This window comes from Schistocerca cancellata, chromosome 5 (assembly GCF_023864275.1).
Source record: "Schistocerca cancellata isolate TAMUIC-IGC-003103 chromosome 5, iqSchCanc2.1, whole genome shotgun sequence".
In the NCBI taxonomy this organism is placed as follows: domain Eukaryota; kingdom Metazoa; phylum Arthropoda; class Insecta; order Orthoptera; family Acrididae; genus Schistocerca; species Schistocerca cancellata.
Window position 1 is genome coordinate 316,571,994 of NC_064630.1, and position 16,038 is coordinate 316,588,031.

General features: G+C 38.8%; 1 protein-coding gene across 5 annotated transcripts in view; it reads right to left on the bottom strand.

Annotated features, from left to right (window-relative positions):
• LOC126187942 (electron transfer flavoprotein beta subunit lysine methyltransferase-like) overlaps window positions 1-15,756 on the bottom strand; it is a 47,211-nt gene extending 31,455 nt beyond the window's left edge. Inside the window, exons 1-2 of one of the 5 annotated variants that reach the window (XM_049929316.1) lie at window positions 15,231-15,756; window positions 14,582-14,800 (exon numbers count right to left, since the gene is read on the bottom strand). In XM_049929316.1, coding sequence (XP_049785273.1) covers window positions 14,582-14,800; window positions 15,231-15,289 — 278 coding nt within the window. In that variant the 5' untranslated portion in view covers window positions 15,290-15,756. Of the gene's footprint in view, window positions 1-14,581; window positions 14,801-15,153 lie in introns of all 5 variants that reach the window. The other 4 variants (XM_049929315.1, XM_049929318.1, XM_049929317.1 and 1 more) reach the window with 4 other exon arrangements.
• Window positions 15,757-16,038: the final 282 nt, after the last annotated feature.

A 16,038-nucleotide genomic window follows, 5' to 3' on the forward strand; every position in this document is an offset into this window, starting at 1 on the left:
TGTAACATATACAGCGTTTAAGCCAGTTTAGGTCATATACCTGAGCATTTTGTTTCAGCATTACTTAACACCTATTCATCTTGTTGGAACCAACATGTTTATATGCATTACTCTTTTGATGAGAATGAAAATTCATGCTTACAAAAGGATCTGTACAAACTAATTATTCTACTACGTAGAAATACTTCAGGTGCTCGGTCAGCTATTCATTTGAACTCTTGAACTCAGGCTACCTTTTCTCTAATCATTGCCTGAACAAAGGAACACTGCCTGAAGAGTGAGGCCACCTCCTCCATTTCCACCCCCCCCCCCCCCCCCCATTAAGGCCAGTGTATCTTTGTGATAATTGTTGCTACAACTGCATCAAGGTTATTGATCCTCATAAGGTTAAGGTCTGACCATCACCAATAACCTAATACATTTTGGTCATTTTTGGGGTTCCAAATTAAGTGTTTGCAGCAAGTTTAGTCTAATCTGCCATTTATGACGAAACTGTATTTATTTCTAGCATAGAAACAGACAACAGATAAACTGAGGTTATCTCTCATATTTGCAGTTACTTCTGCAGATGAGTCTCATGGTCAGTCTAAGATTCTAATACCAGCTTTCAGGATATCCTTTAATTTTGTTCAAGCCGTTCCTACCCAGCAAACACTCTAGCACAGGGTGGAGCAGAGGAGACACGTTTTTCACTACTGAATGACTGGGAGACTGTTTGATAAAAACAACAAAAACAAGCATTAAGTGATAATTTTTTAATGCAGTTTTGAAATATACATACTTTAATTAGGTTCGAAAAATAATGTCTTGAACATGATGTCCTTCTTGCTGGATACAAATTTCGATCCTCTCCCGAAAGTTACGCATGGCTCTCTCCAACATTTTATTCAGCACGGCTTCAATTTCCTGACAAATGGAATTCTTCAGGTCATCGATTGTGCAAGGCTTGTTCATGTAGACTTTTGATTTTAAATATCCCCACAAAAAGAAGTCACATATTGACAAATCGGGTGAGCGAGGGGGCCAGTAAACATTACCATATCTCGAAACAACATGTCCTGGGAACATTTGTCAAACCACTTCCATGGATGCTCTCACCGTGTGAGCTGTGGCACCGTCCTGCTGAAACCATATTTCTCTCATGTTCACTTGACACCTTTCAAGTTTTGGATGAAGAAAGTTGTTGAACATTTTAACGTAGCACGCTGATGTCACAGTAACTGCAGTCCCTTCTTCTTCCAAAAAAATAGGATCCAACAATCCCCATCTTTGAAATGCAGCACCACACTGTTACTTTTAAACTGTGGAGAGGTCTTTGGTGTAATTCATGTGGGTTCTCCGGCGCTCAATACCAACAATTTTGAACATTGAAATGAGCGTCTACATGAAAATGTGCTTCAACAGTCATGAAGACTGTAGCATCTGCATCTTCTGTACAAGTTTCATCCATTACGTGACAAAACTGTCTGTGCTGCACAAAATCCCCTTCACTAAGCTGCTGGATGATCATTTCCTTGTACGGGTGAAACTTAAGATCATCATGTAAGATGCAGTGAAGCGAACAACGTGATATACCCAGAGCTACAGCCTGTCGTCCAGCCGATTGTTTTGCGCTAGCAAGAACTGCCGTTCTCACTCGGTCTACATTTTTCGGAGTACGAACTGAACGAGGAAGACCAGGTAGTTTCTTTTTCAGCACAGATCCAGTACTTCTAAACACTGCATCCCATTGGAGTACAGTATTTCAATCAGGCACTGCACCTCTAAGTCCAACTCTAAAATTTAGATGGAGAAGATGCTGTACTGTGACTACGGAATCATTGTTTTTAAAGTACTGCTCGACAACGAATACAAGATGCGACTGAAACTGCATTGTATGGGCAGTCTGCCAACATTCATTCAAGGTCAATACCCCCTCTCATCGCCGTGTACCAGCAGTTCAAAAAACATGTGTTTCCTCTGCTCCATCCTGTATGTACCACAGATCTTATCACTGTTACTCTCTGGTTTTAGCCACCTTGTAATATGAGTATTGCACAAGCCCATCCGCTTTTCAGTAGAACATGAAACTGTTTTTCAGATACTTTTGGAGCATGTCCTGCAGTCTGATATTATTTTAGTGCTCTCTGAAACTGTGTTTATCCTAACTAGATCAGATATTACGTCATCTAAATAAGCTTTCTGTGCATTTCACGCAAACACATGTGCACTGGTACTGTTATCTCATGTCTAATAAATATATGAACTGTTTATATGAACGCTACATCTTTCTTCTCTCTGGGACATGACGTCTCAAACAGCACAATCACTCAAGTACAGTCTATAAAGAGCAGAACACTGACGGCAAACAGAAGCAGAGCCACACAGTATGGATTTGGGCTAAAAAATCTTGGGGTATGAATCAAGAGCTCTAACTCAGAGGGCAAGTTGTATTTAATGGTTGAAATTCTACTACCACATGTGTTGCAAAACCTTCCAGTCTTGCCACCAAAAATGTGGAACTACTTAAAAAGACCAACCTCAATCTATTTTCATAATCAGTCAATGACTTAAAGTACATTTCCAGACAGACTTCAATATGGTACAGTAACACCCATTTATAAAAATACAGGTAAATATATCACCTCTAATTACAGATGCAATGCAAAACATTGTACTTGTTACAAATATGAGTGTATAAGTTAGTGGAATTTTCATAACTGGAGACCAGAGATGAATTGCAGGGCACCTGATAAGGAATATTAGGCTAAAGGCACTTACGGTGTCAGCGGCTCTTATGTGATGTTGGCAATTCATTGGCATTGGTCATAGCCAATCAGGTGATTATTAATTTTAAAGTCTGTTACAGATTTTTTTTATTTATTTGGTGACTAAACAAAAACTAGATATTCTGACAGATTGACCTGTTAGGTAGAAATATGGCAATCTGGTTGTGAGTAGCCAAAGCCAATGAATGTGAATGGAAGAAAACTTAATATGCTGACACAATGACCTGTAGTGTAGCCCAAGTCCTAGGTTAGATTGGAATGTGGTAATTTGTTTATGCACTGGTGAATCCAACAAATCTCAACAAAGAAAAAAAGGACTGCTTTAACAGTTATAGCAGTACCCTACTTTTATGTCTCATTTCCAATTTTGCCAAAAATCATGACGATGTTAAATTCTAATCTAATAGAAGAACATACCAGCTAACAACACTTACAAATTCTAGGAACTTATGGATGAGTATTCCAATCAGCTACCGACTAAGGGGGTCAAGAAGGGACGTTGAACAGATGTGCAGAACTATAGACCTATATCTCTAACATCGATCAGTTGTAGAATTTTGGAACACGTATTATGTTCGAGTATAATGACTTTTCTGGAGACTAGAAACCTACTCTGTAGGAATCAGCATGGGTTTCGAAAAAGACGGTCATGTGAAACCCAGCTCATGCTATTCGTCCACGAGACTCAGAAGGCCATAGACACGGGTTCACAGGTAGATGCCGTGTTTCTTGACTTCAGCAAGACGTTCAATACAGTTCCCCACAGTCGTTTAATGAACAAAGTAAGAGCATATGGACTATCAGACCAATTGTGTGATTGGATTGAAGAGTTTCTAGATAACAGAACGCAGCATGTCATTCTCAATGGAGAGAAGTCTTCCGAAGTAAGAGTGATTTCAGGTGTGCCGCAGGAGAGTGTCATAGGACCGTTGCTATTCACAATATACATAAATGACCTTGTGGATGACATTGGAAGTTCACTGAGGCTTTTTGCAGATGATGCTGTGGTGTATTGAGAGGTTGTAACAATGGAAAATTGTACTGAAATGCAGGAGGATCTGCAGCGAATTGACGCATGGTGCAGGGAATGGCAATTGAATCTCAATGTAGACAAGCGTAATGTGCTGCAAATACATAGAAAGATAGATCCCTTATCATTTAGCTACAAAATAGCAGGTCAGCAACTGGAAGCAGTTAATTCCATAAATTATCTGGGAGTACGCATTAGGAGCAATTTAAAATGGAATGATCATATAAAGTCAATCGTCAGTAAACTGATGCCAGACTGAGATTCATTGGAAGAATCCTAAGGAAATGCAATCCAAAAACAAAGGAAGTAGGTTACAGTACGCTTGTTCGCCCACTGCTTGAATACTGCTCAGCAGTGTGGGATCCGTACCAGATAGGGTTGATAGAAGAGATAGAGAAGATCCAACGGAGAGCAGCGCGCTTTGTTACAGGATCATTTAGTAATCGCGAAAGCGTTACGGAGATGATAGATAAACTCCAGTGGAAGACTCTGCAGGAGAGACGCTCAGTAGCTCGGTATGGGCTTTTGTTGAAGTTTCGAGAACATACCTTCACCAAAGAGTCAAGCAGTATATTGCTCCCTCCTACGTATATCTCGCGAAGAGACCATGAGGATAAAATCAGAGAGATTAGAGCCCACACAGAAGCATACTGACAATCCTTCTTTCCACGAACAATACGAGACTGGAATAGAAGGGAGAACCGATAGAGGTACTCAGGGTACCCTCCGCCACACACCGTCAGGTGGCTTGCAGAGTATGGATGTAGATGTAGATTACCAACTCATGATTCGTCACATTCATTTCTCATTGTTCAACATACGAGTTGTTACAAACTTGTCTTGGAGCATAACAACTGTTGACACCATATTAGTGTTAAACATGTAAGAATCAGCATGTACACAGTGAGTAGGATTCACTGCACTGGGTGCAGTGGTGAGTGATGCAGCAAATTACACTGCAGACCACCAAACATAAGTTTGTTTGTTCTGCTTGGACATTTGGAAGTGCCAGTTGCAAATATTGGATCTGTACCTGCACTGCTGTCTTTTGAGTGTCAGTGTAACCAATATTTGATGCCCCATGATATCTTGATGGAATTTTTGATGGTAAGCATGACTTGCCTTACTGCAGTGACAAGATACCTTATTTCTGAAATCCAATGACTAAATGTATCACATTACCTCACTTCTACACCCACCACCAGCTACCTGGACCATAGCTCAATTTGACAGGTCATTCGATTATCTAGAATAATGTAGAGTTTTATGCAGTATAATAGTGTACTGATCCCTTCAGTCTATGCTGTTCCAACACACACACACACACACACACACACACACACACACACACACACACAAGCATGCATGTATGATGCCACCCCCCCCCTCCCTCACACACACACACACACACACACACACACACACACACACACACACACACACACACACACACACACAATTTTAACCCTACAACCACCAGGCACAGGCAAAAACTGCCCACACATTCTCCTTTATGACCTCGAATGTACGATTTACCGTACCTCGTTGAGAGTCTAATTGATGATTTCATCGTCATAGTTGATTACTAACCATTATTAACAGCAGTCTGTCACAATAGAGCAAACACCTTTCTTGTAAAGTGGATTTTCTAAAATGAGTTACAGGAGCTTGAATGACGCAGAAATTTTCGCTGAACTTTTAGTGGACAACAAATTGCCAGATTTCAGTGATTTTCAGTTGGATTTCACAGAAGTGAAAGAGAATTCAAAATTAAGAAACAAACCATGAAGGTAATGCTTGACAAATATGTTACACAAGTTCTGGTAGTGTCTCTTGCAGAAGCTCCAAGGCATTGTAAAAGGGATTTTGACAACATATTCTGTGTACATCAGGGAATTACTACTGCCGGGAAAGTAACAAGTATATGTGAATCATTCAAGAAATTTTCCACTCCTGAAATAGTACAGAAAATTGTTGACATACAAATGAAGAAGCTGACACGAAAAATGCGTATCTCCTGTTAGAGTTTTCAAAATATATGCTTTGATGGGAATTTTAATTCTAATGGGAATTTACAAGAACACAAATATTTTGGTATCTCACTTATGGTCAAATTTACTGGGGAGTGCCATATATAGACCCACTATGTGTAAGACAACTATTGAAAATTCATTGCTTTCATGATAAAGTTACCAGGGCAGAAAAACATGTAGGTGCCAAATTTGCGCCACTGCATCGCGTATTTGAAGAACTGAATGGAATATTTCCAAAGTAATTCAGAAGTTGATCTCACACTACAACTGATGAAATGCTATGTCTTTCCAAAGGTCGCTGTCCTTTCCAAATTTTCTTCACAGATAAACCTGGAATTCTTAGTTGTATAACTTAACAATACATAACAAAAATGGAAGTGTATGCTTGAAGAGACATTTGACCTTCCTGTGAACAACACCCTCTTGAAATTGTGAAGAGATTGGTGGAACCAATAAAGAATACAGGCAACAATATCACAACTGACCGTTTTTATACTTCTGTGGAATTGGTGGACATTCTCTATGAAGATTACAAACTTACATTGCTTGGGACCTTTCAACAGAAAACACATACCACAGAAACTTATGACGACAGCAGGTAGAGAGCTGTATTCCTCCAAATTTGCATTACAGTTCCATCTACTCAGAAGCCTTCAGTAACAATTGTCTCTTACATCACAAAGAAAAAAAAATAAATCTGTTAATGATGTCAAGACAACATCATGATGCAGAAGTAGAAGTAGAAGCACCAAAAAAGAAAACCCATATAAACCTATACTTTAATCCCACAAAGGGTGGATGGGTGCTTTAGATGAAATGGCTAGGATATACACTACAAAAAGGGGTTGAGAAGATGGCCACTGTCAATATCCTAAAGCCTACTTGATACAGCGGCAGTAAATTCATACACACTGTTCAAAACCAATGTGCGTAAGTGGAATTAAGGGAATTCAAATACCAGAAAATTGTATCTTCATGAACTGGGCCCTGAACTTTTGAAATCATATGCAGAACAGCAATCCAGGGACTTGAAAGGACTAAAGTTTCCTATTATTTGCACGGCGGGAGAGATCCTTGGAAAGAAACTAGAAGTAACCAAAATTGCTGCAAATGAGGAACCGAGAAGGAAAGCAAGATGCTACATATGCTGGAAGAATGCAAGTAACCAGACAGCCAGAGACATCATCACGAAAACCCAGTTAACATGTCGAAGCTGTGGTCTCCATCTGAGTCATTCAGAATCAATCATTTTGTGTGCAGGATGTAAATGTCATCTGTCAATGACAGTGTTCAAGTGAAAAGTGTTTTTGGAAGTTTTCAATGTACCATAACCTATATTTGTATAAGCCTTTTTATTTCTGTTTTTTAAACTTTCCATCAAGAAGAAAACTGTATTATTCAGTTACTAGATCAAAGAGTGCAGAGAAACTTTGGGCAGCCTGTGTATTCAAGTACAAACTTTACGTGTCTAGTTTACAAAAACTTTCGTTGTCCAAGATTTGACCACTGTTCAAGGCTTAGGGTCAATGGAACTTTCCAATTCCACCCGTCTGCTTTGATCCATGACATAAGGGTGTTCTAAATTTTGTACTTTTTGTTGTAGATGTTGGTGTTTTGGTTTAGTCAGCTGTGGTTGACCTATGTAGGTCAAGGGAAGTGTCCGATTCCTGTAGATTTTTGTTGGTGTAGAGGAATGTTGTAATCTTTTTTTGTTCGTCATTTTGTGTTTTGGGATCGTGATGTGTTTCCTTTACTATTATATTTAGCTAGTCCCCACCCTAAAACCCCCCAATCAATTTCCCACAGTTGTCCCATTGGTTTGATTGTATTTTTGGGAAGGAGATGTTATTGTCTTATTTATATGTATTTTCATGTTTGTTGACGTGTGTGACATCATAGGTGCCATATTGGAGATGCTTAGAATAGCCATTTCTGCAGAATTGATATCGTCATGGGTAAAAGCAGATGAGTGGAATCTGACACTTCTGTAATCTAGTTGCTTGTTATATTCACCCTATGTGTTCCAAATTCTTACCTTTTTGTTTATATTGTCACTATTCTCTGCCCCCACCCCCGCATGAACCATGGACCTTGCCGTTGGTGGGAGGCTTGCGTGCCTATGTGATACTGACAGCCGTTCCGTAGGTGCAACCACAATGGATGGGTATCTGTTGAGAGGCCAGACAAATGTGTGGTTTCTGAAGAGGGGCAGCAGCCTTTTCGGTAGCTGCAGGGGCAACAGTCTGGATGATTGACTGACCTGGCTTTGTAATACTAACCAAAACGGCCTTGTTGTGCTGGTACTGCGAACGGCTGAAAGCAAGGGGAAACTACAGCCGTAATTTTTGCCGAGGGCATGCAGGTTTATTGTATGATTAAATTATGATGGCATCCTCTTGGGTAAAATATTCTGGAGGTAAAATAGTCCCCCATTTGGATTCCTGGGCATGGACTACTCAAGAGGACGTCGTTATCAGGAGAAAGAAAACTGACGTTATACAGATCAGAGTGTGGAATGTCAGATCCCTTAATCGGGCAAGTAGGTTAGAAAATTTAAAAAGGGAAACGGATAGGTTAAAGTTAAATATAGTGGGAATTAATGAAGTTCGGTGGCAGGAGGAACAAGACTTTTGGTCAGGTGAATACAGGGTTATAAATACAAAATCAAATATAGGTATTGCAGGAGTAGGTTTAATAATGAATAAAAAAGTAGGAGTGCAGGTAAGCTACTACAAACAGCATAGTGAACGCATTATTCTGGCCAATATAGACACGAATCCCACGCCTATTACAGTAGTACAAGTTTATATGCCAACTAGCTCTGCAGATGGCGAAGAAATTACTGAAATGTACGATAAGATAAAAGAAATTATTCAAATATTGAAGGGAGACGAAAATTTAATAGTCATGGGTAACTGGAATTCGATAATAGGAAAAGATAGAGAAGGAAACGTAGTAGGTGAATATGGATTGGGGGTAAGAAATGAAAGAGGAAGCCACCTGGTAGAATTTTGCACAGAGCATAACCTAATCATAGCTAACACTTGCTTCAAGGATCATGAAAGAAGGTTGTATACATGGAAGAAGCCTGGAGATACTAGAAGGTATCAGAATGATTATAATGGTAAGACACAGACTTAAGAAACAGAGTTTAAATTGTAAGACATTTCCAGGGGCAGATGTGGACTCTGACCACAATCTATTGGCTATGAACTGTAGATTAAAACTGAAGAAACTGCAAAAAGGTGGGAATTTAAGGAGATGGGGCCTGGATAAACTGACTAAACCAGACGTTGTACAGAGTTTCAGGGAGAGTATAAGGGAACAATTGACAGGAATGGGGGAAAGAAATACAGTAGAAGAAGAATGGGTAGTTTTGAGGGATGAAGTAGTGAAGGCAGCATAGGATCAAGTAGGTAAAAAGACGAGAGCTAGTAGAAATCCTTGGCTAACAGAAGAAATACTGAATTTAATTGATGAAAGGAGAAAATATAAAAATGCAGTAAATGAAGCAGGAAAAAAGGAATACAAAGGTCTAAAAAATGAGATTGACAGGGAGTACAAAATTGCTAAGCAGGGATGGCTAGAGGACAAATGTAAGGATGTAGAGGCATATATCACTAGGATAAGATAGCTACTGCCTACAGGAAAATTAAAGAGACCTTTGGAGAAAAGAGAACCACTTGTATGAATATCAAGAGCTCAGATGGAAACCCAGTTCTAAGCAAAGAAAGGAAAGCAGAAAGGTGGAGTGAGTATATAGAGGGTCTATACAAGGGCGATGTTCTTGAGGACAATATTATGGAAATGGAAGACGATGTAGATGAAGATGAAATGGGAGATTTGATACTGTGCAGAGTTTGGCAGAGCACTGAAAGAGAGTCGAAACAAGGCCCTGGGAGTAGACAACGTTCCATTACAACTACTGACGGCCTTGGGAGAGCCAGTCCTGACAAAACTCTACCATCTGGTGAGCAAGATAAATGAGACAGGTGAAATACCCTCAGACTTCAAGAAGAATATAATAATTCCAATCCCAAAGAAAGCAGGTGTTGACAGATGTGAAAATTACCGAACTATCAGTTTAATAAGTCACAGCTGCAAAATACTAAAGTGAATTCTTTACAGACGAATGGAAAAACTGGTAGAAGCCGACGTTGGGGATGATTAGTTTATATTCCGTATAAATGTTGGAACATGTGAGGCAATACTGACCCTACGACTTATCTTAGAAAATAGATTAAGGAAAAGCAAACCTACGTTTCTAGCATTTGTAGACTTAGAGAAAGCTTTTGACAATGTTGATTGGAATACTCTCTTTCAAATTCTGAAGGTGGCAGGGGTAAAATACAGGGAGCGAAAGGCTATTTACAATTTGTACAGAAACCAGATGGCAGTTATAAGAGTCGAGGGACATGAGAGGGAAACAGTGGTTGGGAAGGGAGTGAGACAGGGTTGTAGACTCTCACCGGTGTTATTCAATCTGTATATTGAGCAAGCCGTAAAGGAAACAAAAGAAAAATTCCGAGTACGTACTAAAATCCGTGGAGAAGAAATAAAAACTTTGAGGTTTGCCGATGACATTGTAATTCTGTCAGAGACAGCAAAGGACTTGGAAGAGCAGCTGAACGGAATTGACAGTGTCTTGAAAGGAGGATATACGATGAACATCAACAAAAGCAAAATGAGGATAATGGAATGTAGTTGAATTAAGTCGGGTGATGCTGAGGGAATTAGATTAGGAAATGAGACACTTAAAGTAGTAAAGGAGTTTTGCTATTTGGGGAGCAAAGTAACTGATGATGGTCAAAGTAGAGAGGATATAAAATGTAGACTGGCTATGGCAAGGAAAGCATTTCTGAAGAAGAGAAATTTGTTAACATCGAGTATTGATTTACATGTCAGGAAGTCGTTTCTGAAAGTATTTGTATGGAGTGTAGCCATGTACGGAAATGAAACATGGAAGATAAATAGATTGGACAAGAAGAGGATAGAAGCTTTCAAAATGCGGTGCTACAGAAGAATGCTGATGATTAGATGGGTAGATCACATAACTAATGAGGAGGTATTGAGTAGAATTGGGAAGAAGAGGAGTTTATTGCACAAGTTAACTAGGAGAAGGGATCGGTTTGTAGGACATGTTCTGAGGCATCGAGGGATCACCAATTTAGTATTGGGGGGCAGTGTGGAGGGTAAAAATCAGAGGGAGACCAAGAGATGAATACACTAAGCACAGATACATTAGGATGTAGGTTGCAGTAGGTACTGGGAGATGAAGAAGCTCGCACAGGATAGAGTAGCATGGAGAGCTGCATCAAACCAGTCTAAGGACTAAAGACCACAACAACAACATTCTCTGTTAAACTAATTTCACATTGGAAACCCAATTACTTAAAATAAATACATATTACAGGATTTACATCTTATTGTGAGATGGGTAAAATTTGCCCTTGGTTGGGCTGTTGGTTGGTCACATCAGTGACACCCAAAATTTGAGTCAGTCCTACTTAGTTAAATTGACTGCATATAATACGCAGGAGATTAACCCATTTCAGATTTAGGAAAATACTCCCAGCAGGTGACAGTATTAATGGAGCAGTTATGGTGTCATGTAGTGATACTGATGTGTAACTAGAGGTCACACAATTGGGGACAGTCTCTCGTCAGAGAGCATTGCATGCTTGGTGTGGTGAGATAGGTTATATCAAAAACAGAGGGCATGCTCTGTGGTGTCACACTGCCTTTAAAAGCCACAATTGCACCCTGAGCACTTCATGGTTCTTCAACCTGTTCACCCAAACTACCCACACTGATCTGATGACAACTCTTGTGCTGCCAGGACTATGCCTGTGGATGCTATCTGGATTGATGATTTTTCTGTAAATTTGTTTACGGACTTGCAATTAAACCTGGTAACTGTACTAACGCATTATGGGTTGTTATGTGTATGCAATTCTGTAGTGATTTTCATATGTTTAAAGTAAACCATGACACAGTGTTCAGCACTGATCACCTACAGAAGAATTTGCAGCCAAAGTGCCAGATTTTGAAACACTTAAGAAAAACTGAAGGTATCAAAAAATAAGGTTACTTGTTACTGGAGGTGATGTTTCTACTGCAATGACAAGAAACTTAAATCCATTGCAAGATGAAGTAAATCTTGCTTTCAAAATCGTTGCGCAATGCACTACTTTGTCTGAATCTAGTTATTAGCTGCCAGGCACGTCTGCAGAAGTAACTGGAAAGTACAGAAAACATCTCGGTTCACAGCTAGATTTATGTATTTGGGCCATAACACAAGAATTTCAGTGGAACTGTACACAAAGCCTTCTCTGAATGTTACTTAAAAAAGATAATTTGAAATCTCATTCACGTAGAAAATACTTGTATTTTAAATTTATTGGCAATAAACAACTCTTGACCTCTTCGAAGAAACCTGACAAAAGAGTTCTCTGTGACACTCTGTCACACTCATACCTACAGTGCCAAGTGCAGAAGGATGTGGAGTGGAGAAGTGAAGCAGAAAAGAAGGTCTGCTGCCAGACACCACTACCGCAGTACAATTACCATGACCTGAGTCATAAGATTTGTGTTTTTCAGTAGGGAATACAAACTGGGAAGTGCTATAGTTTCATATATTGTTTGAAGAACGAGTTACTTTATATTTTAGTAACAATGTCTGAAGTTACACAATCATACAGTTATTGATGATGAAGTGCTATCAAAGAAGAGATAACAAGATTGTCAAGTGGCTGTATATATATATATATATATATATATATATATATATATATATATATATATATATATATGTTCACAAAACTAGATACGCAACTTTATAAACTAGGAATTCTATCACCCATGATTTAGAAATCATCATTTATCACCCATTTTTTCAGTTCTCCTTAGAGCCTACCGACGAAGGAATTAAAATGGGGCATACTTGGTATTACAGAAGCGTCCAATGCCACCCATCTGCTTTGACCCCCACCGTCATGAATAGGGAGGAAATGCTTACTTCCAATGTATACAAAATGACAACAATAACATCACTACACACACATGCCAACAAACACAAACAAAAATTAAAATGACACAATAATGTCTCACTCAAAAAATAAAATGAACTTAACAAAACAACGGTGGATAATTGGGGGTTTAGGATGGGAACACGCTAAATATACAACAATAAAAGAACACTGCACCATCCCAAAACAAATAAAATAATAAAAAAATTAATTTACGGCATTCTGCAACACCAACAAGACCACAATACCAAACAACCAAACACCTAAAACTCCAAAAAGTGGAATCCTAACAACTCAAAAACGTAAATACCTCATATTTGGTACATCAATTAAAACACAACCAACACACACACACACACACACACACACACACACACACACACACCTGTACTCCGACAACACTGCATATTACATGTCCCGGGCCCCAGCTGTTTGAACTCTCATCACACTCATGTTGTTGCCACAAATACGACACCTAACATATTCAGCAATAAGACCTAATAGCTGTGGCAAACTGTATGACAGACATCAAATCATCACCCATCTCAGAACATAATGATGCCGTCATGAATTTCATTATCATATCTATATCTAACAAAAAGCAATTAAAAAATTAGACTTTTTCCACACAACAAACACCAAACTAATCAGATCTAACAAAAATGTCAAATACATAAACAAAAAACCTTAATAACTCACTGAAAACACTTCCACAACACACATTACCATACCAACAACCTAAACTGAATAGCACACTAGCAAAATGACAACCAAAACTGAAATGAACCTAATCCCACGCATTGAACTTGGCACATCTACATCCACCACCAGAGGGCACCATCAAAACCATAAAACGTCATCTGCAAACACAACCAACTCAAACTCTCCACACCGTAGTGACATCACACACCACAACACCATTGCATCATGGGTGAAAGCAGATGGGTAGAATAGGATAATTCCATTGACCCAGCATACCTTTATGTACAATGGTACATATGTATATGCCTGTTATGTTACTCTCATTTTCTCAGTCTCCCCAGACTTCTGCATTCTCTTGATTTGAAGTTCTTACTTCTGTGAGGCAATCTTACGTCTTTTAATCTTATTATGTGTTCATTCCAATTTGTTGATTCATATGCTTCTCCGGTTCCTTTATTAATAAGTCTGTCTGATCTTATTTCATTTAGGCTATGCCTATTTATTTTTTTTAACACTCAATTACATTGTAATATTACACTTATTTTGTCTTATTTTGCAAATCCTTTCACAACAATTTCAGAAACATATTTCAAGTGATACATTTGTGGCCTGCTTCAGACTTGTAATTCACTTCCATATACTAGTGTCGGAATTGGTACTGTGTTATGAATTTTCATCTCTGTTTGCTCTATGTTTTGTTCTTTAAATATGTGTAGTGTCTGACATATATCCCCTAAACCTTGGCAACATTTTATCTATGGTATCAACACTGTGTATGAAATGTCACAACCTAAACAATTAAAATGATCTAAATGATTTGAAATATGATTAAAAACAAAAACATGTGAAGAGCTATTAGAGAATATCCACAGTACCACTGCTTCTATTCAGTAAGTGAATACATCAACTTTCGTCAACGATTATTTTTCTTTATAAACATTAAATTTAAGTCGCGTTCAACATCATCTAGAACAACGTTATGCATATGGTCGAAATAAAGAAACAAGTAAAGGCAGTCACCTTGCAACAGCTTGCCCACCAGGCCAATAAAAAGCCCAGTATGGATCACTGAATGGTACTTGAGCTTGATCTTTGCATTTCCATAATTCGCAAGAAGGAGTAATAAGGTGGAGTGCAATTTCTGGCGTTAAATGGTTTCTAGAAACCTCTGTATGTTGCTGTATCAGATGTCGTAATCTGCTCCCTTTCGCAGTCGTGCACAGCATGCGTCCCCTTGTACTTGGAACAGAAACAAAAAAAAAAAACCCTTCATTACCCTATATGTTAGGCAACTTTCGAGTGTCTATGTATAACTTTTCATATTTTTGGTACGATACAAATCGCGCATCTCATCAGCGTCATCAACAGGCAAGGAAGTATTGAAGTCCAATGCCGCGTCGATGCTGTGGAGACTTATTTGTTCTCGAAATTCCCGGTTCGATAACTTATTTAATAGGAATTCCAAGAGACAGCAAAGCAGACAAACCACACGCCAGTTACAACACCGCTTACTGTCACAATAACAAAACAAGCAAATAGGAATTTACGGAATAAGTTTCACTTATAGCACAAAACAAAGTTTCCGAACTTACCTTGTTACCGCTACTAACATTGTTCGAGGAAATAATGTAGTGCTAAACATTATGAAAAGATATTGTTGAAAGCTGACCTGCTGCAGACCGTGAATTCATAATAATTAGTTCCAAAACTTGCTTTTTTCCGGTGCATATAGCGCCACAGCAGAAAATTTCCTACCACAGTCTTTTCTCGTACAGCGCCAAAATTCGTCGTCAAGATTTAATCATATATTTATTCAATAGCTCTACAACGTATTATATACCCTGTATATCGCACTCTGTATTATCACTTTGCTGTGGTTGCATAATCTCTCTCATCAAGGATGTGGACAACACCTGTTTAATGTTTTCAAAACATTGTGGTTTCTTTTTTCTTATATAAACATCGAGGTTAGCATCGATGTTTTGAACGGCGATAGATCGCCGATGCATCGACAACAGAAGTCCAAAAACATCGACATTGTTCAACAATGGATCATTCGTTCCGGTAGTGGATCCTCGTCTGAACACATGCTGAGTACCGTAATTTGAAGAGTGCTTCATTTATTGCTGTCCTCGTGACTGTTGTATTTTTGAAGTGGTGGGTAAGTAAAACATGAAGGTTACAGTATTATCATTTACATGAAATACTCTCAACTGAATTAAGACCAGTTAATACTGGACGTCCCGGCACCGCCACGTCGCGAAACCATCAACTAACATGGCTGTCCCCAACTGTTCTTTTCGCGGGACATGCTATTGTCGCAAGATAATTTTCAAATGTGTGGGGAGGTTGTTGCTCAAAGCTGATAGCAAAGAAGTTAAAAAATTTATTTCTATACCTTTCTTGGACAATATATCATATAGGATAAAACATCTAATGAAAAAATATAACTGTAACGTCTCCTTCTCTACAGATAA